The sequence below is a fragment of the Motacilla alba genome, chromosome 1, assembly GCF_015832195.1.
Source record: "Motacilla alba alba isolate MOTALB_02 chromosome 1, Motacilla_alba_V1.0_pri, whole genome shotgun sequence".
Classification (NCBI taxonomy): domain Eukaryota; kingdom Metazoa; phylum Chordata; class Aves; order Passeriformes; family Motacillidae; genus Motacilla; species Motacilla alba.
Genome location: NC_052016.1, coordinates 59,233,854 through 59,256,824, shown reverse-complemented (window position 1 = coordinate 59,256,824; position 22,971 = coordinate 59,233,854). Strand labels below are relative to the sequence as shown.

Sequence of the window (22,971 nt, the reverse complement as noted above, 5' to 3'; positions counted from 1 at the left end):
ATCAGATCTGTCCACCCATATGATCTGTTCACCTTTTAAAAGTTGACCATTTAAACCAAAATCAAATACATTATTCTACAATTTTTGCCAATTATATTTTCATGTATATTCTTATACACTGAAAAGTAACCTAATTTTGCTTAAATCTAAAACAACTTTCTATAAAAAGACCTTGAAACGCAAAATTTCCTTCTAGTCAGAACTGGCTGTTTTAGCACAGGAAGAAAAACCCACACAAATTTAACAAAATGAAAAAGAACAGACTTTTCTTTAAAGAAAAAAAGAAAAAACAGAAATTTTACTCACTTATTGGTCCAGAACTGCTTATACAAAGTTTTTCAAGTTCTTTTTTAAAGAACAACTTGCACAATGCTAAATACAATAAATCCCTACAGAACAAGTTGTGTACATAAAAAAAGCAGAGCATGTAAAAATCCACAGGACTAACAAACACTGCTGAAGAAATATTATTTAGTAGACCAAACTGCTGCAATATAAAATAGTACTTGATAATAAGCACCTAACCCATTTGGATAACCTCTATTCAGAAATGTGGCTTAATACAAAACGATTTTTATAAATAAAACATGGGATTCAACACTTATGTAATTTAGTGTTTGGATTCTTAACCCAATCAATTGCAAGTTCATTTTAATTGGCTGAAAATCTGTGAAGTCTAGCACTGCAGCTGATTAGAGATCTGTAGTCTTAATAAAAGAATTTTAACTATACCTTTCTGAGAAGAAAAGGTAGACTAGATTTTGAATTATTTACTATTATGAGTTAAAAACTTCAAAATTTAATTTAGTCACTTAAAAATTAGTGGTATTCTAATCTGTAATTAAGTTACATTTTACATATAAGAAGTTAGTAATTTCAAATAACTCCATGTAACAAGGTCAAACTCTCAGTTTCATACTTTTCCCCTGATACTTTTTAAAGCTTTTCACCATTTATCACTTTAGGAACTTTTAAATGCAAATTCTTTTACATGCTATGCACAATGAAGCAATTCAAACCTACTCAACTTGCAGGTAATAAACAGATCACCTGCTTGTACTTTTCTGAACTGCTGGATTGACTTCTTGATGGCTAGTTGTCTTTGCCTTTAGTGCAAGATTCTACAGGACATAAATTTCTCACATCCCTGAGCAATTGCTGTTAGGTAATGCCATTGGACTAACTCAACTTCAGAACTTTGTTTCACAATGTCCACAGAAAGTACCTGACTTCCATCAATGATTGTCATCAAAGACTGACTTAACTGTAAATGTTTATATAGAAAAATGTTAATTTATTATAGTTTTGGTAGAAAAGGGTGTACAGCTAAACACTGCTACCATAAACAAGTTTTATTAACAAATTAAATATTAAAATGAAAGTTTAAAAATAATTGGAAGACTTCTCCAGATTTCAAAGGAAACATCCCCATAACAGATCACGCAGCCAGTGCTACATGGAGTAAGAGAGTAGCACTACATGACCTCAATTGAGAATTCCGGAAAAAATCATGGACTGGCCAGAAGGAAAAGATTTTGGAGCATTGTCAGAGAAGGAGACTTGTGCACAAGAAGCACCCCCACACAATGAGTTAGCAGAATATGAAAGAGGCTATGCCCTATTTAGTGATGGATCCTGCTGTGTGGCAGGAAACCATCAGAGGTGGACAAGTCATTGAGGCTGCTGAAGGAGAAGGCAAGTCAAGCCAGTTTGCAGAGGTGAAAGCCATCTGAAATAGCCCGAGAGATTGCTGAACGAGAAAAGTGACCTGCCTCTATCTGACTCCTGGATGGCGGCTAATGCCCTATGGAGGTGGCTGCAAAAATGGAAGACCAATTGGGAATGCAAGGATAAACCCATCTGGGCTGGACTGCACCTACACTGGGGCAGGACATCAGTGCACAGGTCAAAACCATGACTGGAAAGGTAGATCAGGGAGATGTTCACATGCCCAAAAACCACTCCACTGAACAACAAGTAGATAAGGCTGCCAAAACTGAATTTACTTAGGTACACTTGGACTGGGAGTGGAAGGGTGAGCTATTTATAACCTGATGGGGCCATGAAACATCAGCTGCAACAAACAGATGTGCTCATCAATGAGGGACTGACCTGACCATGGAGGCCATTGCACAGATCATTCATGAATGAGAAGCATATGCTGCAATCAACCAAGCCACTGAAGAAAACTTTCCCTGGATTAGAGGGCAGCGGCTGGGTTTCCAGTATGGTGAGGCCTGGCAAACTGGACCACTGCCATGAACACGCCAAATACATGGTACACACTCACCGTAGTAGAAGTAACAACTGGCTGGCTGGCAACATACCCTGTAAACCATTGCCACTGCTCAAGACACCATCTCAGGTGTTGAGAGACACATTTTGTGGCAACACGGTACCCCAGAGAGAATCGAATCAGACAATGGGACTACTTTTCAAAACAACCTAATAAACTCTTGGGCAAAAAAACATGGCATTGAGTGGAGATCACATCCCTTGTCACCTATAAGCCTTCTGGATATACTGTGTGGTATAACAGACTGCTGAAGACTGTGTTAAGTGTTAGGTAATGGGGCATGGAAGGATTGGGATGTAAATTGAACAGAAGCCACTTGGCTGGTTAACACCAGATCTGCAAACCTCCCTGGTCCTGCCCAAACAAAACTCCAACACACTGGGGGAGGAGATAAGGTCCCCATACCATACATGGGAAGTGGCTGGGAAAATCGGGGTGGATTCCTCTCCACATAGGAAAAGGCAAACCCATGTATGGGATTGTCTTCGCTCAAATACCTGGGTGTACTTGGTGGGTAATGCAGAAAGATGGGGAGACACGATGTGTGCTCCAAGGAGATTAAACCTTGAGGGGAAAACAATTTATGGTGTAAGTTGTATGTTGCAAAAGTAAAGCAGCAAAAATGACAGGAACTGATGAAGCATTAATTTTGTGAGGAATAAGGAGAGTGGGAGGCACAGGGCCAACACCAGTGTCCAATTATTAAGTGTGCTGCTTCTCCTGTCCTGAGCACCCATCTTGATGTAATCTAAGTCATGGCCTGATTTTTGGACATCTGAAGGGGTGGAGAATGGAGATGGGAAAATAATACCTATCTGTAAAAAGGACAGGGGATAGCAGTTAATGAAAATTTATAAATCTGTATGTCCAGCCAAAGTCAACCCATCATGGCCCCTCTGCTCTGGTAAAATCCCCTTCTGGTCGACTGCATCCAGCTCTGGAACCCACAACACAGGAAGGACATCCACCTGTTACAGCAAATCCAGAGACGGGTCGCAAGGATTAGAGGGATGGAAGACCTCTCCTATGAGGAAAGGCTGAGGGAATTGGGATTGTTCAGCCTGGAAAAGCAGTGGCTTCATGGTGACCTAACTGCAGCCTTCCATTACTTGAAGGGACCCTACAGGAAAGATGGGAGAGGGACTTTTTACAAGGGCATGTAGGGACAGAGTAAGGGGGAATGGGTTCACACTGAGAGTAGATTTAGATTAGGTATTAGGAAGAAATTCTTTACTGTGAGGTACTGAACAGGTTGCTCAGAAAAGCTGGGAATGTGTACCCCCTCCCTGGGAAGTATTCAAGGCTAGGGTAGACAGAGCTCTGAGTAACCTGGTCTTACGAAAGGTGTCCCTGTTCACAGCAGGGGAGTTGGAACTTGATGATCTTTCAGGGTCCCTTCCAACTGTTGAGGAATACATCTGGTGCAGGTAGCTGATTTGTAAGCTGCAGTTAGAGATGCAGATTGAGATGCAAATTGAGCTCTGGGTGGGAGTGAAGACAGGAAGCAGTGAACTGCCAACTCTTTGTATAACAAAAGACATGAAGGTGAGTGGCTAGCCAGGTGAATGGATACAGGGACGTGGCAGGAATGGAAGACTCAGAAGGGAAGACTAAGGAGGAAGAGCAAGGCTTGCCTTAGACTGTGATGGTATAAAAGCCCAGGAGCTCCTTGGTCTGAGATACCTCCTCAGAGGCACGAGCCCAGGCTGTTTCTGTACTATTACATTGTTAATAAATTGCTTTATGGAACAAGGCTCCATAAAGACCTGGGGTCAAACCAGGAAGGAAACCTGGTCTGACTGCAAACCAGGTGTGCAGGAAGTCAAGTGGGTCACCTGTCAGATCACTGGAGCTACCCGCAGTGAAGGGGCTTTGGTCCCAGAAGTTGAAGTCTCTAGCAAGGGGAGAGTGACTGTCAGAGAGTCCTGTGAATGGTCAGATTGGGAAGTTTCCGTAACACAACCCAGGCCATTCTATGATTTGCTCACAAGTCTGCAGACACCCAAGCAGCTCAAAACCTCAAAAGTGCAAACAAGAAACAAATACGTAACAACAGCAACTTCCATTTTTGTTTAAACACTGACATTCTTTGTATTTATACAAAATACAGATCCTGTCCCTCCTTCAGCACCAGACTCATCTGTAGATCATTGATCTTTCCTCATTACCCAGGTGCTCCTTGAAACTGTTGCTGCCTTTGCTCCAAAGCTTGTTGACTTAACAGCTGCTGTTGTTTCTGTAGAAACTGCACTACTTCTGGGCTTCTGAGTAGGGACTGAAAGAGAGAGAAAGTGAACTTTACTTTACAAAACTCACATATGTTAAATAGCTACCACAGTAATATTTTTCCATTACATGAATTTGCACATTACCCTGTTGCTGTTGCTTAGTATCATAAAAACCCTGTAAGTATAGCAAACAGGAGTAATTTATTGACATACTAGAACCAAAACACCTTTCAGTTGTGCTTCAGTTCTACAGCTGTGCTTCAATTGAGCTACTTTCTACATTTCTCACTGCAGATAGCTCAAAACCAGTTTAATAAATAAAATATTGTAATCCTGCAGCAAAGCTCATGTGCCTGTCAGAGTTCAAGCACCAGAACTATGCCCATAGCACATACTTTAGTTTTAGGTAGTCCTGTGAGGCGCAGGGAGTTGGACTCAATGATCCTTGTGGGTCCCTTCCAACTCAAGATACTCTATGGTTTTCACTGACTGTCCAGAATTTCCCACCATTTCAAAACAGCAGTCCATCCACAGGGAATGACTCAAAAATCTCCCCTGCATTCAATCAAAAGACAAAAATATCTAAAAGTATTTGCATTTGGCTCCTGGCTTGAATAGCCTCAGTATGTAATTCACCTCTGGTTGTTCACTCTCATTCCTGCATGGTGGCAGCACAAGTGATTGTAAGGTAAAATGGCAAATCAGGTTGGGAATTGATTCCTTCCAAAATTTAATACAGGAAAAGGGTTATTTTTCAGCTGAATGAATTCCCTAGATGCTTGCTCATTATCCATGGTTACTTCAGTGATATAACCAAAGAGGTACTGCAACTGCAAGTCAGAGGAGAAAGAGAGAAGCAAGAACCTGATCAAGAATCTGAATTTCAGGAATACTGGAAGGAATCCTGAGTTCTTAAAGAGTCTTGACAAAATTAGTGCAAAAGCTGTGAACATCTATTAAAAGAGTTTCTAGTTGCTGTACTTCCATAAAAAAATAATGTATCATTTGTAAGATACCTTTCAAATTTAATTAAAAGCCACAATAGAAACAGTCAGGAAAGGGGACAGCAAGCCAGTAAGTGTGGCATGAAGAACAAGAGATAATATGAAAACTACTCCATAGTTCATTACTTGTTTTCCTGATAAAAACTGAAAAGCTATGAATGCTCCTCTGAGTTTTAGATACAATCACTAAAAAAGTGCTAGGACTGAGAAAGAATTATCAAGAAATACATCTAGGTAGTTGTTTACCTAAGACTGACATGATGTTTCTTTCAAATTTCTGAACAAGCCCTCCAGCACTATAATGAGGATTGTTGAATCACGTTACTTGCACAGGTAACAGAGAGAAGACAAACAAACCCAATAGCTTTTGAAGAATAGGGACTGCAAAAACATGCAACCAAGAAAGTTCTAATGAAGAAGCTGAACAAACTGTAGGTACTGAATGATTTCTCTGCACTGGGCTTAACTTGTTAAAGGAGAAGCCAGTGTTTAAAAAACTTATGAAAAATGCCATTCATGCAGTTTGCAAATATTATAAATCACACTGTTTGCTTTGAGTTTGCTTTATCAACACACATATACACAACTTTAAATTTGATATGATACAATTTCTAAAACACACCATAGTAAAGCTTATATCTGAAGTCCAGGACCTAAAGTCCATTCACTGTTCTACCTAAGGGTTTGGTTTAACAAGCTAAAACCATCTCAGTTACACTGCAGGGACTATTTACCCCTAAAGAAACCATCACATCTGTTACTACCAAAACTTCAGATAATTAAATTCAGTCATCTTAGTATCCTTCACAGAGAGAGACAGAAGTACACATCTCTGAAGCATGTTTCAAATTTGAAAATATGCACTTGCTGTGCATGCTTATGAAAGTGATTTTTTTTTTCACAATGATGACAGGTAAACATTGTTACATTGCCTTTATTTATTTGAATCTAAACCTCTCAAATACAAGACTTACCAGCCTCTTTTTGTTCAATACTTGTTCTAAAAGAGTAGGTCTTGCTGGGCGATCTCCAATGGATCCCGGTCTCTGCTTTGTGACAGACACTGAACCTTCAACACTGTCCTGCACATGACAGAAAACAAAAAAAAAGGGAGGTCAGACTATAAACTCTGATGCAGTCATGCACAGAAAATCCCAAGAGTAAAGAACATTTGCCTCCTTAATCTGCAGAGGAAAGTAACAGCAGAGGAATGGAAATTTGTCTATTCAAGACGGCCTCTTCTTTACACCTCCTTGCACTATTTCATCAGCAGGAGTGAAGCAATGCAGCTGAGTTAGTCTTCTGTACTGCAACACTGAACAGGTTACTAGGGCTAATTAATGGCTTCAATTTATTTGACTGCATTTTTTAAAAATGAAGTAATTCACAACAGGTCAGCCTCCAGCTTGTGGAAGTTAATGATATTTACTGTTTGTAATTGGGCAGGAATGACAATAATCCTTGCAGTACCAAAACTGAAACATACTTCCAAACACTATGATGAACTTGCCAAAGCCACAGGCTTTTTTTTCCCCCTAAGTTTATTCTGTTCCTTGTACAATCACCAGTCATCTGAATTAGACATACTAGTACAACGTGGCTCTACAACCTGCTCTAAAGAAAATGCAAAAGGTTTGGAAAATTTTAACCAATGCCAAATCCTGTGTGCATTACATTCAAAACTTACTGATACTTCCATCTACCTGAAAGGGTTCAAAAGCAGGAACAAAAACCTATCCCAGTACCTTTCACTTCTATCCTCTCCACAGAAATGAAAAATGAAACTTCTACGAGGAACTTTTACTGAAAACGGCCTCAATAAACACCACAGCAAAAAAAGTAAGTAAATTTAGCACTAAATACCCTTCTTTTTTCTGCAAGTTCAGGCCCTAATTTCCTTACATTCAAAGCAATCTCCACTTGCACAAACTGGGAAAAGAAAACCCACCCTCTTACAACATGCAATAATCACTATTTCATGCTACAGATCAAAAAGTTTTAACCCGTCACTACATGAAATGCAGCATTTTTACCCTCTTCCCATACTGTCCCCTTTTCTAAACTAGCACAAGTATTTGTGTAGACACATCATGGATTGAGCAAGATGAACTATCAGGGAAGGAAGAGAGAAGAGGGAAAGTCATGCTGCTATAAAAATCTAGAATTCATTCTCCTCTTGAATAACATGTACAGCTTCTCTTATCTCATTGAAATGAGAAGTAGCTACCAGAATTAGAAAAGGCTCACAAAACCACAAGGATGATAAAAGTGCGTAACTTTTTCACTGGAAACAAGCATGCCAAGCCTTTTCAATGTGAGAAGGAAAAAACCTAGAGTAAGTATCACAAACACAAGAGGAACTGCTCTAATGTAAACACTACCTGGCAAATTAGGTTGACACCAACAAGACTCAAAAACAAGGTGAGTATTCACACCAGGTAGCAGACCTGAAAAGACCACCAGAATGTAACAGAGGCTCAGAGCTTACAAGGGTTGAACAAAAATCCAAAATACTATATGGAACTCAATTATAGTTACAGAATATATCAGGAAAACCTCAGCAAGTCCTTTGAACTGGAAGAGAAGATGAGAGAATATTCCCTATCAGCATCACATACACCTCCCTTTTTTAAAGCACCTGCCTCATGGCTTTTACAGACATAAAGAAGATCCTTTTGTGTGACACCTAGTATAGTTACTATTATATTTGCATGACAAAAAAACAGAAACAGGAAAGATGTGGGTGGTCAGTTTGCAGTCAGATCAGTTCCCAGTCACACAGCTGGATGACATAAAAGGGTTGCTTTTAGCAGGAGCACCAGGTAAGATTTTTTTTTCTCCTGACAATCGCTATTTTACACCTGGCCCTTTGAGCACAAACCAATCAGCACCTTCAAGTGTAAAACTATTTCCCTTTCTCTGTCTCATCTAAATATAAGATCTGAAACACTAACTGTACAAGCGACCGTCAGATAAGTGTGTGGTCCTAGCTGAGTCACAAACTGTAGGAAAAAGAGTATTTAAAAAGTTGAACGTTACCATCGGTTTTCCCACTGACATTATTTCCCCATCTAAACGATACATATAAGTTTATGCAAATTAAGTATGAACTAGCAGTGGTCGAAATATTTACCTTCCATTTAATATAAAAGTAACAACCAAAAAGCATCCTGAAGAACCTACAGGACTGATTTTTGTACACCTGATACCCAACAGCCATTAGCACCAGCTGAGAAACAAGTCTGACATCTCTCTTAGATCCATACTTTCCTACCACGGGAAAAAAAGCCACGCTGCAAGCGAAGCATCTCCTAGCACTATTTATTTTCTTGGAATCTGGTATAGCTGCAAACTTCTACAATTTACGCCAGAGCTGAAAACAAACGGAGTTTGCCCGGGCAAACAGAAAGAAGAGCGAGCTGCAGGACGGCCCTAAACTTCTTCCCTTTCCTCTGCCCGTCTGACAGATCCCTACAGACCCCTAGGCAGCCCCGACTCTGAGGGACCACGCGGCACCCGAGGGTGGCCTGGCCGAGGCCCCGCCGCCCCCCGCCTCACCTCGGCCCGCGGGCCGCCCCCCGCGGCCGCCGCCCCGCCGCCCCCCAGGGCCTGGTCGCTCTTCTTGCGCTTGTACTTGTCCTTATAGATCTTGTTGCGGTGCCGCTTGCACATCCAGGGCTTGCGCTGCTTCACCACCTGCGTGGTGGTCTCGCTGCAGCCCTCGTACGTGCAGCTCTTGCACTCGCCGCCCGCCGCCGCCTCGCCGCCCGCAGCCCCCGGCACCGCCGCCTCCTCCTCCTCCAGCTCCTCCAGGCTAGCCGTGCTCTCGCCGCCCGCCGCCTCGACCTCCTCCTCCCCCACCTCCACCTCGCCGGGGGCCCCCAGCTCGTAGAACACCATGAGGCCGCCGCTAGCGGAGGGCGGCAGCTGCGGGTCGGCGCTCGGCTGCAGCACCACCCCCGCCGCCCCGGCCGCCGCCTCCTCGCCGCCGCCCGGCTGCATCACGAGCAGCGTCAGCTGCTGCTGCTGCGGCGGCGACGAGGAGGAGGACGAAGAGGCGGAGGAGGCGGGAGCGGCGGCGGGGCTGCCCTGCAGGGCGGCGGCGGTGCCGGCCCGGCCCGGCCGGTCCCTGAGCGCGCCGCTCCCGCGCCTCCGCCGCGCCGCCCGCGCGCAGGCGCCGCGCGCACGGCGCACGCGCCGCGGCCGTGCTCAGGGGCGGGGCCCCGGTAATGGCGGCCCCGGTAATGGCGGCACCGCCCAGGGCCGCTGAGGGGGAGTTTGCGGCGAGGCTGCAGCGGCGTCGCTGGCGTGAGGCGCTGGTGGCTGTGTTAGAGCCACCAGTGTGGTTTGGCCCCGGGTGGTAGATGGTCGGTGTCGAAAGGAGCGATGGAAGTCAGAGGGTCTGCAGGCAATCAGAAAGTTATGTTCCTGTGTTGCACGCTTGGCGTGGGATTTGGTTTGTTAGCCCGTGACCTACTGTGTAAGCACACGGCAGTGGGTTTGGGATGTCGGGGCAGGGTGAAAGGAAAGAGCGAAAAGATGAATTAGAGGGGGCGAGGGTTCAGAGAGAGGAAAAGAAAATTAAGAAAGGAGAGAAATAGAAAAAAGAGGTGCTGGCCAGGTTTTGAGGGGAGTACTTTTTCATGGACAGGTTTCTCACTTTCTGTGCAAATTAATTATCATGCACGGTCTTCCCTTTCAGATCATTTGGGAAATAGCTCAGAGAGCTTTGTGAAAAACACCAGTCACTTGTTTTTAAAATTTTAAAAGTTTAATAAAATTGTTATAAAAATAGCAATATAATTAGAGTAATAAAAACGTTGTGAGATACCAAGTTGTGTTTCGTGTCAGGTACATACAGGCAGCATGTGTACTTGTGATTGTGATATGTGTGGAAACTGATCGTGGGACAGTTAAAAGTCAAATTCTAATAAATAACTGAGGGAGTAAAGCATGAAAGAAGGCCTTTGAACTTATCCTTTGTTTGCAATTAACCTTTATAGCATCTGAATTAAAGCTTTAAGGATGTTGCTGTTTGACAGGAACTTTCTGCTCGTAGCTAAGCATTGAACAGCTTTGCAATAATAACCTTTTAAGTATAATTTTAGAATACTGCTTGTAGTAAGGAACTTTGAAACTATAGCTTTAGAATATATAAAAAGGAAACATGCTTATCTCGACGCCTTAGCAAAACAGTAAAAAGCAGCTTGAGAAAGGAAGATGAACATCAACTCAAGGATTGATAGCTTCGACCAAGGGAAGCTGGACATCACTGTTACGGGATTTATAGTCTTTGCAATTAAAAGGTGGACCCACATCTAGAGTCTGAACCGCACCAGCTGGGAGACTTCTTTCTTCTTTCGGAAGCCGGACCCCACCGTCTAGAGATAGTTTTTCTCAGGATGTACCCCAGAAAGGAGTAACTCACAATTGTGTATAGAATTGTGACGTAAAAATTGGGAGTAGAAACCGCTGAGAAAGCTTATGTGTACCCCTATATATACCTGTAAGCCTCAACAATCCTTGTGCAGCTGGAGGGAAAATTTCCCCCACTGTACCCAGCACTGTTTTGCTCATACTTTACCATATTAATTAATAAATTGATTGCTGCTTGAATATTGGCCTAGTCAAGCTTCTTATTTATAACAATGCAGACAATTAGGATTAGGACAATATGAGACAATAAAAACAAAGAGTTACGGACAGTCCGGATACCTCTTTCTGGGCAAAATAAGCCTGAAAAAGGACACACGTTAACAGAGGATTAACCCTTAAAAGCAATAGCCTGTTGCATGTTCATACACCTCGTACATGATGCATAAATTCCAGTCAAACAAAGGATTCTGTTTGGTCAGTGTCAACTTCTTCCTCTGAATCCTAATGGCGTCTTCAGGGCTGAACAAGGCGGGACAAACTCGATAAGAGAGCAAAAAATTCATTTTCTCTGAAAGATTTAGGTGTCCTGTGGCTACTATTTCAGTGCGAGTCCTCTCTTTAAAAAAGTATCTTACATAGCATAGTTTCTATTTTAACATTATGTTATAACCTAAAACTATATTTAACACACTACTTAAGAAAATTAATACAGCGTAACTTTCTAACGTAACACATATAATATTCATTTTAATATTTGTGAAAAGCCAATCATAAAATACGCATTTTTCACAGCTTCAAGGAACTTCAATGGTCTTGATCTCCTCCCACAGCCCGTGCTCACATCTTGCTCTCATTCCCGCTCTTGTGTGATACTGTGTTGGGCTCATTTCCAGCAACTACAACAAGGCCGTTGTAGTTAGTCCAGGAAAAGTGCCGCCCTCCCTCCACATGGGCTCCACCTCCAGCCACATCTTCTTTCTCACGGGGTGTTAACACCGGCAATCCTTGTCTGTTAGTGCATACAATCCTTGGTTGGCTCCATTGCTATCCAGCTATCATTTTTTGAGACGTACACATTATCCCGTCATCTTCTGGGATTCTACGCTCTGTCAGCCTGCTCAGCCTCCTGTCCTGCTGTGGTCATGTGATGGCTGCCCAGGCCCAAGCTTTCCTGCTGCTGGTCTTCACAAGTGCTAACTCTAGGCTATACTTGTATCCTTGCTCTTCATCCACTGTCACTTGAGAGTGCGGATACAGGGATGCAGTTTGGCTTCTCCCACTTAGCCTTTTTGTTGCCTCTAGTGACAGCCCATGTGGCTGTCAGCATGCTGCTCCTTGCCCTTTCTTCCTTTGGGTATCAATTCTCTCCTTGGGTTACTTCTGCATGGCTGCAAAGAAGTCCCACTGACTTCCATCTCCTTGATCACCTGCTGTTGACCTCTCTTTATTTGTCTTACTTCCTTACTTCCTGTGGGTTCTTGCCTTTCTCATTGCACACAGCAGTTCATTCCATATTAAAAAATGCTGCTGACTCCATTTATTCCCTGGCAATTACTGCAGCTCCCTTTTTCTGTCACTAAGATAAATGATTATGCTGTTCGCAGTTGTAGCCATTCTGTTTCACCCTAAATCTTGTCATGATACATTTCTCTCTCATTTGTCAAAATAGGTAATGATGGTATAGTCCTAGAAAAATTGCAGTGAACTGAGTAATTCTGTCCTCATTGCCTTTTACCAAGCAGTCATGGCAAGGTGACCTCCAGCTTCGGAGTTAAAACAGGAATTACAAACTATTTTTGTCAGTGAACACTTACTTTCCCCACATCTGCTTCAGTGTCTTTCATCTCTGTTACACCCATGCTAGGACAACTTGCCAGAAGCTTGCTTTAAGACTCAGCCTTGATCTGCGTCAGGAGTGAAAAAAAATTTACACATAGCTTCATTTTCATCCCGCTTCTTAACTGTTTTGATGTTATCACAAACATGTTTGAGGCTTTTTTTCACATTATAGGCCCACTGAAATTATTTTAGTTTATTTCTTTTGCTTTGAATACATCTTGAAAGAATGTCTTCCTAAAATTCTATGTTTTCCTGACATTAATTAAAATAAAAATCCAAAGTAATAATGAATCAAAATAAATCACATTTTTCTCCAGTCACACTCACTGCATACACAGGATAACTAATTAAAAGAAATAGGAAACTGATAACCTTTAAATTCTAGGAAGAAGAGTTGTTTGGGCCCTTCATCCACTTCTGTGAAGCCCCACTGAGACAGCAGGGTTTGGCATGGGCCAGGCTGACCAGCAGACCGAAGCAGTTAAAGACTACATGAGAAAATTTTTCACGGAGTTAAGGTTTCCAACCAAATGCTCTGCTGAAAACTCCCTCTCTTGTAGAATAAGTTGAATTCTACCTTAGACACTCTGGTAACATGAGGATTTCATTGGAGACCATGCCTGGAAGCATACTTCAACTCCATGGTACTCATTTTCCTCTTCTGAAGAAAAAAGAGCAACAAAAAGCCACAGAAAACTAACAGTTCATTACAAAGATAATGAAGGGGTTAATTAGCAAATTGATTTGATATTTACTGAGTCTCTTACTGTACTGGAATGTAAAGTATTATCCATTTTTTTAAACTCAGAACCTTATAAACTGCTTGCTTGAGGGCACAGAAACATACACAGGTAGTAAATTAGTGACAGCTAACAAAGCAAGTCCTTAAAAAGCTGCCACTGGTGTTCTTTTTGGCCCGGTTTGCTCAGAAAAGAGAAACACTCCAGTGGAAAAGAAATCAAAAAAGTAGTTGTTTCCTTGGGCTGCACTTCTGTAAATCTGTCTGCTGGAGAAGGAAGGTCATGTTTAGAAAATTTTATCATCAGTCTGTCCATCATTGTTATCCAGCCAGGCACAGTCGCATCATGGTTTGTATTTCCAGGTGCAATTAAAAGGAGAGGACAAATACTATTATTGAAATGTAATAAGTTCATTTGTCCTTAGGCTGACATCTCTAAATAAATATTTAAATAGGTTCTCTGATTTTCTGCTGTCTCTTCTTTTGTGTTTGTGAAATAGTTCATTTTAATGTTCTAGACTTCTGCTAGTTCTTAACATCCAGTTCTTAATTGTCTTGGAAACAACATGTTTTAAAAAACAGATACAGGTTAAAATTCAAAAAGGTAATAATCATTGAAGTAGCTGATTTGTCCTGCTTACAAACCAAGATAGTATTAATGATTACAGCTGAAGTAATATTTTCAAATTGTTAAAGTTACTGTAGCACTCTTCTATAAGGGATGATGTGAATTTTGTTCAGTTAATATCTGTGTGTCTGTCTGTCTATCTATCTATCTATCTATCTATCTATCTATCTATCTATCTATCTATCATCTGTCTATCTTTTACACAAAAGTGTATTTGCCTTTATCATGTGCTGGAAGAGCACAGTCCATACTAAGAACTTCTGTGAGACATGGGACTCTGAAATTCATACATCCAGTGTTGTGATATCCCTACAAATATAATCTAAATGCAAAGTATCTAGTAACCTTATTGCTATTGGTTATTTATCATAAAATTAAAAGCTTGAGTCAAGGAGAGCATCTGGGTTTTTAAAACAGAAATGAGTGGTACTTGAAAGATAAACAGGATTGAATGAAGACTGCTGGAAGAAGCTGTGAACTAATAGTTTTAAAAATACATCTCTTTAGAAACACATAATTTGATGAGGGAATCCAAATGCAAGTATATAGTCAAGAGAGATTTTTCAGCTTTGTTGTACCTTGTACTGCTTAGCCAACTCCCCATTTATTCTTCCTACTTGCTCTTGATGTTCAAGCCAAATTGCACAGTGATATAGTCATGGAAAGATTCAAAAGCTCAGCAGTCTGAAAACAAATCTGCCCTCAAAGGAAGATGATGTGCAGAGTGATCAATGTGCTCACTGATACAAATGCCCAGGTGCCAATGAGTGCTGAAATCGTACCACAAGTAGCAAGGCAAAGGAGTTTAAGCTACTGCAATCCATCTGTTAAAGCTTGCTTTTCAGATAAGTGTACAAAAATTTGATGCCAATTTCATCAAATCTTATAAACATCTCTCTTTGCACTGTTCAAGTATACAAATTGATTGTTATCAGAAACTCATTAAGCTTTATGAATTACAGACAAATTTATTTTGCAATCATAGAAATAAAAACTAACTAAACAAAAGTTTGGTTTGCACTATGATATGTATTCTGGTTTTAGTATATGTGCGACAAAAATGTCCATTAGAAAGAGGTTTCTTTCCCCATGCCCCTCTCATTTTGCGTGGTTACTTTTGTCCCATGACAACAGATATATTAAATAGGTATGCTGAAAGAAAATCTCCCCTTCCATATATTTACACATAATTAGACATAAGTAAATCAGCTTTTTAATAAAATTAAGATTTACACAATATAGTAACATTTTAAATACAATTTTTAATAAAACTAAGATTTACAATATAGTTTAACCAATCAAAACCAGACATGAATAAAAGTGTGCAGAACAGGCATTAGACTATACCTTGAACCTCACACTGAACAGTTATTAGCTCCTGTTCTCGCCATAGCTTTAGTTACTGGAACACTGCTAATTTTCAAAACAGTGTTTCTTTGATGTTCTTTTAAATTTCTGAAGTAAAACTTAACTGCAGGCCATTTTGTTAGTCTAGGTGATTTCCATTCACAATGAATGGATCATGTTTACTGCTTTTAGCCTCTGGGTAGGGTCAGTGTCATTCTGGATGTTGTCCCCCCATGCAGAGCCAACATCCTTGGACATGTCCTGAGCTGTCTCCTAGTCTATGTGAGTTGTTATATATGCCTTCGTGGTATGGAACAGTGAGTACCTTGGCAGAAGTCAGCATTGCTAATTCTAATTATTACTGTTTTACAGTTTGATTCCCTCTCAATCTAAATAATTGAATTCAGGGCTACTTTAAAATAATATTTCTCTCCTTGCAGCCAAGAAACCATGAATAATAGAAAATTGCTTACTGTAAAAAAAGTAGGTATAGTCACTATGGTTAATAAAGCAATAAATATAAAAAGTGGGATTCATTTGCAAAAATGAAAAAAGAAAAGCAGTGAGCTCAGTTTTAGACTATGGAACATTGTCCTTCAGTAGAAGTAGGGAGAGCCTTGCTTATTAAGAAAGTTAAAACTAGATGGAAGCAAAGCTCTAGATAAGGAAAGCAGTCCTCTCCTGGCAGGGAAATACGTGAATAGCTGCTCTGTCCATTGCCAACAGCTGTGGCTGCCAAATACAAGCTACTCCTACCTGTGTCTGAACATCAGCATCTTTTTCTTATCTTGTAACAACTGATAACATTGATCATATGTCCTGGCCTTCGTGCTGACATTCATAGAATCACAGAACAGGTTGTGTTGGAAGGGACCTTACAGGTCATCTAGTTCTAACTTCCTCATGGAAGAGACAGAGACAGGACAGAGACACCTTCCTCTAGACCAGGTTGCTCAAAACCCCACGCAGTCTTGACCTTTGACGCTTCCAAAAACAGGGCATTCACAAGTTCTCTGGGCAACCTGTGCCAGAATCTCACCACCTTTATGTTGGGAACCCCAGAGATGGATGCAGCACTTTAGGTGGGGTCCCACAAGAGTGGAATAGAGGGGCAGAATTCACTCCCTTGACCTGTTGGCCAGCCCCCTTTCGGTGTAACACAGTATGTTTGACTTTCTGTGAGTAAACACTGCCAGGTCCTGTTGAGCTTCTCACCAGGGACTCTGTTTCATTATCTAAGGGAGTCACACCTTGGGGTCACTCACCAACTTATTAACAGGTTATGTTCTGTGAATAATTTATCACTTTAATCAAGCCGTGAACTATCTTCTGTATAGTTCTCACAAGTATATTTTGTGTATCATTTCAAGCAAAAGTTGGAATATTTATTTCTGACATAGTTATTTGGACAGCAAAATTTATATTTTCTGTTTTGGCTTAATGCCACACATTTCTCACATATAAGTATCATCAAAGGTGTCTAGTTTTTCTGAAAGATGTATTTCACACTTGAAAATCCCCTTAGTGGAAAGGATGCCTCTAACCTATTAACAGGAATTTCTTTCTTGAACTAGAGCTATTTTTGCACACTTCTCTGGCATTTTGTTGAAGCTGTGAGATAGCAACTTTGTCCCTTCTTTTACCCAGTCATGGAGGCTTTTCTGTTTTGTTTTTCAATATCAAGTGTGTGTGTGGAGGGTGGGGGGAGGGGGTGTTATTTGATTTGCTCTGTTTAAGTGACTGAGACTGCCTGTATTTCAAAAGGCTTTTAGATGCAGAGAATCTAGATATTAACAATCTGCCTTTTTTTCTCTTTTAAATAGGCACTATTGATTTGATTGTTTTCAAAACAGTATGAATAAAGTGAGTATATGTCTACATATACTTGTTCACTGTCTAGTGTGAGGAATGGCTAATTGCAAAATCCAGCTCTGATTTAAAACCTTAACAGCCACACTGAAATCTGTAAGAACAAAGCCAACCCTGTCAATTCCCACACAATTGTACAAATACCACTCAAAGCAGAACTTGGACCTGAAGCCCTTTAATTGTTGCCAATTCTTCTACAGCTCAAGCCTTACTCTCACCTTTACTTACTCAGGCAATGTCTGGAATATCCATCTTTCTTGTGGAAAAAAAAGAAAGAGTAAAAAAAAAAAAAGTTACCACTCCTGACTGCAGTGGAATCCCCAAAGGCTGACAACTTATTTCACTGTGTTTAGTCCTCCTAGTTTCGCCATGATCTGGATCTCTTGTTACAAGGGTAAGTGTGTCAGATGTTTGCAATTACATGACCAATTGCGACTGAGTTTGGCCTATTTCCACCGACAAGTCAAGCATCAGACTTGAGTTTGTATATAGTATCCTTAATTTCTTGGTAGCTTGCTGACAGGCAGGACAGCCAGCAGGACTTTGTGAATTAATGTAATCCCCAAGAATTGTTCTTTAACCCATGTCTAGCCTTGTTGGTTTTATCTGCTACTTTACTCACGCATAATAAAGTGATTGTACTTTAAATAATGGTCTTTCAGGCCTGTCCTAGCCAGGCAAATCAACACTTTTGATCTTTTAACAGTTTGTAACAAATTCATCATCCTATTTCATTAAAAGCATAGGATAGCAAGGGAAGGTTTAGACCGCCAGTGCTTAGGCATTATTGCACCTTCTAACAATTAGAGATAGTAATTTACTTACATGAGGGATACTAAGTGCCACATTATGATTAAGAAAAATTAATCACAGAGTAGAAAATCAGGGAGCCAGTAATCAAGACTAATTGCAGTCACTGTGGGAAAAAAAATCACCATAAACAGTAATTATAAAAAACATATGTTACACATAAGGATGCACATCATGGATATAGGAGTTAACTTTAAAACAGAAAAAAAAAATGAGCAAAATAGTTGAGAAAAAAAAAAAGGAGAAAATATTTGATTTAAAAGAAAATTTTATTAAATGGCTAAAAAAGTTCCAATCTATCAGAAGGGACATCTTTGGCTTAGAGCCAATACTTGCCTGATGCCTCAGGTTTTAGCATTTATATTTTTCAGATTCTGTGCTGCTTTAGTGTGTGGGTCTGGGCTTCATAATAAAGGATGGTAAGCTCTCTTCACAGAGTAGGTAGACAAAACAATTCCTTCTCTAGCTGGGGACCAAGGACAGCTGATGCAGATCTCAGGCCCAAGAGCATAAGCAAGGGTAGACTGAAGAGAGAAAGACAAGAAGGATAAGACTTCATGGGCAAAAGCTATAATTGGAAAATTAACTCCAATACGCTAATGAACCAGAACTTATAAAATTGTGAGACCTCGTGACTGGTCGTGCATTTTGTGACCATTTTGGGTCCATCCTGGGTGTGGCCCTGGCTGGGCTCTTGCACTGCCAAAGGTGGATCCATTGGTAGTCCCCCTAATAAAAACCTACTTTATTCTTTAACTCCATCTAGTCTCTGTACTAGGTCAGCCTTCATAAGGCATCAAGTCCAGTAATGAAGCCAGGGCAGGCCTTGTGAATATTAAATTAGATGTAATGAAAAAATTGGTAAGGAGGCATATATGATCATGAAATGTAGAAAAATGTTGGCGTCACACAGAAAAAATGAAAAGCTGCAGATTTTTAGAAAACGTGTTCTTCCTAGGCCTGCTGTTAAATGGAGATGATAAAGTTATTATGAAGGAAAAAAAATAAGGGCTTAATAAATGTTTCTGTTAATTCATTGAAAATATGCCATGCTTTTTTCCATCATAAGAGGAAATTAAAAGTGTTTTCCAGTACTCTAGTAACTTAGGGCAATATTGAACATCTGCAAAAGAAAAATTTAAAAAAAATAGAAGTTCACTCAAAAAATCCCCCAAAAACCTGACATGTGATACAACATCAATATAAGTAGGTTTTTGAAGATAAAATAAGAGTAAGTGAATTAAATTAAGTTGAATTAAATAGGGAAAACCTCAGGAGAAAACAAAACAAAACAAAAACCAACCCCAGAATTTTCTGTAAACTAAAGTAATGCAGATTCAAATGGCATTAGGCACAAATTTTTTAAGAGTGAAGGTCAGTAATGGCTGGATTAAGCTGATAAAACAGTGGTGGATTCTCTAGCTTCCTGTGTTTTGGATTCAAGCCTAGCTAAATTGCTGGAAAATGTGTTTAGTCAAACACAAGGTAGCACAATAAAAGGGGAGCTGTGTGATGCATCTGAGAAATGGCCTGTGAAATACTGGAGATTCAAATCACATGATCTAATACCCACTTCTCATGGTAAACTCTGTAAACCTCCTTCAGTCAACTATAGGCACCATCAATTTTACTTTTGATAGTGCTCAGGTTATTAATATCAAAAGACGATAGATCTCAGTCGTACTAGCTATAACAGGTTGTAAAACTGCTATTTAAATACACTGGTCAAACCAAATCTAGTGGGAAGATGTCCTGCAGAGATTTCTTTTCCTTTCACTCCATTCTTGGAAAGAAAATTTTCAGCAACGGAGAAACTTATCTTCTTTTCCATCTCTTCCCTTATATTACCTCTGTAGTTGTTCCCTGTACTCACTCACAGGAATTCCCTGTAGCAAGACAATGGTCAGGGCTGCTACCTGTGCTATGCTTGTTTGTAGAGCATTGGGAGAAGCAGAGATGGCATGTTGACAGCTGGGTATTTCCTCAGCTGTGGAGACGGGCTCCTTGGTTTTGTGGCAGTCTCTTCTGTGCAACTACTGGGGCATTCTGCAAGGTTTTTAAATTTCTTCACATTGGACAGCAGTTTGGGAATTTTTACCTGCTCTTTTATGAATTAGATGGAGCAAAGCATAGCTCATGTAAAACTGTGATTCAGATAATGGTGCTACTTCACATTTCAAAATAGGCCGAGCAAATAAAGACCTGGTAGCTATGTATACAACCAATTATATATCTGAAGTGGTAGAACCTGAATGATCTTACAAAAAGGAACATTTTCTTACAGAGAAGTTGCTGCTGTAGTGTCTGTCCAGCAGGCTGAGACCACAGCAATATGGTCAGGTGAGGGACAGGTTTTGCAGATTATGTGGGAACAATAGAAGAAACAGGCAACATTTTCTCTCTGTCTTTCCAAAGATCAAGGCAACCCCATGATGCTTCTAGTTCTGGCAGTCCTCGCCATGAAAGGACAAAGCAGTCTCACAGCAAAGGTCACTTTCTGAAGCTTTTTGTACTTTGAGTTCCATTCTCTCCTAAAATAGCATTTCTTCTTGCTCTTTCCATGTGTATGCCAATAGACAGGCTTCCCAGCAGAAAGGCTTGGCTGAGGGGTTTATAGCTGGCAGAAATCAGGAAGTGTAATTTACATTGACACAATTCTCTGTACCATGCAGAGTGTCATTTTTACTTTTTTAGAGCCATTCTGTGACTTATGGCCCAGGGGAAAGAAATTTGACAAAATTCTAATTCTGAATATTCCTGGCCTGGGTTTTCCCATTAAAGGTTTTGTATGAAAGCTAATTATTTTCTAGTCCCACTATCTGATAACATTCCATAATGATGTCCATCTAAAGAAATTAATATGTTCCAAAATTAAAGATTAAAAGCTTCTAGCTTGAGAAAAACTGTTTTTGCAGCTCAATCTGTGAATGTTTGAGGTTATTTGCAGAACAGACACCTGTACTTCAGAGGGAAGAGAGAAGGAGGAGAGGAGAGGGATGAGGTATGATCCATCAAGAAAAATTTCTTGAAAAGAAAATGTGTTAGGTTCCTATTCTCATGTGGGTGAGGTATGTTTTACCTACTGGATCCTGTTCTGTCTGGTACTTACCCAGAAATTCCTGTGACACAGAGACTGTCTCTGCCATTTGCCATGCTTCACCTACCAAAAGTCCCAGAATCATCAACTGACACTGCCAAGAATCATCACAAGAAAATGGCATAAGCTAAAATTATCTGTGTAAGCTAAAAGCCTGTTAAACAGGCTAAATAACCTAAAGTCAAAGACGTACAGGTGAAAACCCTTTTGTTAAGTGGCTGAATGAAAAAAAAATTGAAGAAATCAACCCTTCTCACCAGTCTCAAAACACAATAATAAAATAATCAATTAGATAAATGAAAATGTGATAATAAGAAGGAGCCATTGCTCTCCTGCTGAGTAGAGTTTGCTTTTCTCAGAGACTGTGGTGTCAGGAAGCAAGCTACAGTGCAGCAAGGAAGGACGCAATTTCCTTTCCCCACTTGCAAAGTCTAGAGAGCTGTAACTGAAATAGCAGATTCTAATCTTGATTTGAAATTAACTTATCTTCTTGATTCAAAATTAACTTATCTTCTTGATTCAAAGCTAAGGGATTTATATTTGTCTTCAGACAACTTCATGGGATTCTCCGGTGAATTAAAATGTTCCAAATTTCCCGAGAAAGGATGCCTGACATTGTGAGTGCCACATGACTCTTGTGGAGCTGTGATAGGTTAGTTTGGTGAGTCTAAATGTAGAATGATATGTGAACAAGTGAATGTACTTTTAAAACTTCTACTTATTTTCCATTTTCTCCGCAACAGATCTGTTCCATAGATAAGGCCCAAGAACTGGGAGTGTCCCTTTAGCATCAGCATCTCTGAATGGCTTCAGTAAATCAAGCTGAACCTGGTACTGAAAATGTTATGGATCACCCATACATAGTTTTTTAATTAGTCCTCTCTCCTTTAGCATCTTTTTCCTTTTTGGTCATTCTCAAAACCATTTTTTTTTTTTCCAAATGTGTCTTTTCCCAGTTTTCTTATGAGTGCCATGAAAGTCTCTCTAAATCTCTGATAACACGACCATGGCACTTCTGGTTTTGCTATCATTGATGCTAAACTATCTCTTTTCTTTACATATTCACTTTCTTGTTTTCCTGATTAAAATTCTGCCTGTCATTACTCAAATTTCAAACCCTAATTACTTGTCAAAACCATGAAAATTCTAAGAAGCCTCTTCACAGTGCAGTTCTCCAAGTAGTGCCTTGTGTTTGTGTTGACTCCAACCAAATCTGTACAGAAACACTGAACTAAAAGAATTACTTCAGTATTCAAAACCTTTTTCTGAATCAAAATTAAATCTTGATCATTGTAATTATAAAATGTGGAAGCGTTTCCTCCCAAATAAAAAACTTGGAGTTACTGGAGGCTCCTCCTTCTGCAATGGTAGCTAGCAGTGTCAGGGAGTAGTAGCCTCAGAAGCCAGGTAATTAAAGCTCCTTAAGAGACAGTCCTCTGTGAGAGCTGTAGAATCTTAATCTAAATCTCCTTTTGCTACAGTGAGTCTTGAAATACTGCTCAAATGCTGGCCCCTGGAAATGTCATAGCCCTTCCAGAGAGCAGTAAATGCTGTCAAAGAGGTAATGAGGTTAATCAAAACTTTATTTCTAAAGGCAGTTCCTCAGAGGTCAGTAAGAGATGTGAGTTATGAGCATATGTATGACTTCTTTGCACCTCTAACATCTTTGCTGCTCTTGCATTTGTTTTGCCAGCATCAGTTCATTGGTGCTAAGGAATGATCTAGGCTATTTTCTTAT

The 22,971-nt window shown here is 40.3% G+C and overlaps 1 protein-coding gene across 1 annotated transcript in view; it reads right to left on the bottom strand.

Moving 5' to 3' along the window:
• Positions 1-269: 269 nt before the first annotated feature.
• Positions 270-22,971, bottom strand: part of LOC119703550 (regulatory factor X associated protein) — a 35,145-nt gene continuing 12,443 nt past the window's right edge. The window contains exons 2-4 of the mRNA XM_038143577.1: positions 9,087-9,736; positions 6,503-6,610; positions 270-4,571 (exon numbers count right to left, since the gene is read on the bottom strand). Coding sequence (XP_037999505.1) covers positions 4,461-4,571; positions 6,503-6,610; positions 9,087-9,736 — 869 coding nt within the window. The 3' untranslated portion in view covers positions 270-4,460. The remainder of the gene's footprint in view (positions 4,572-6,502; positions 6,611-9,086; positions 9,737-22,971) is intronic.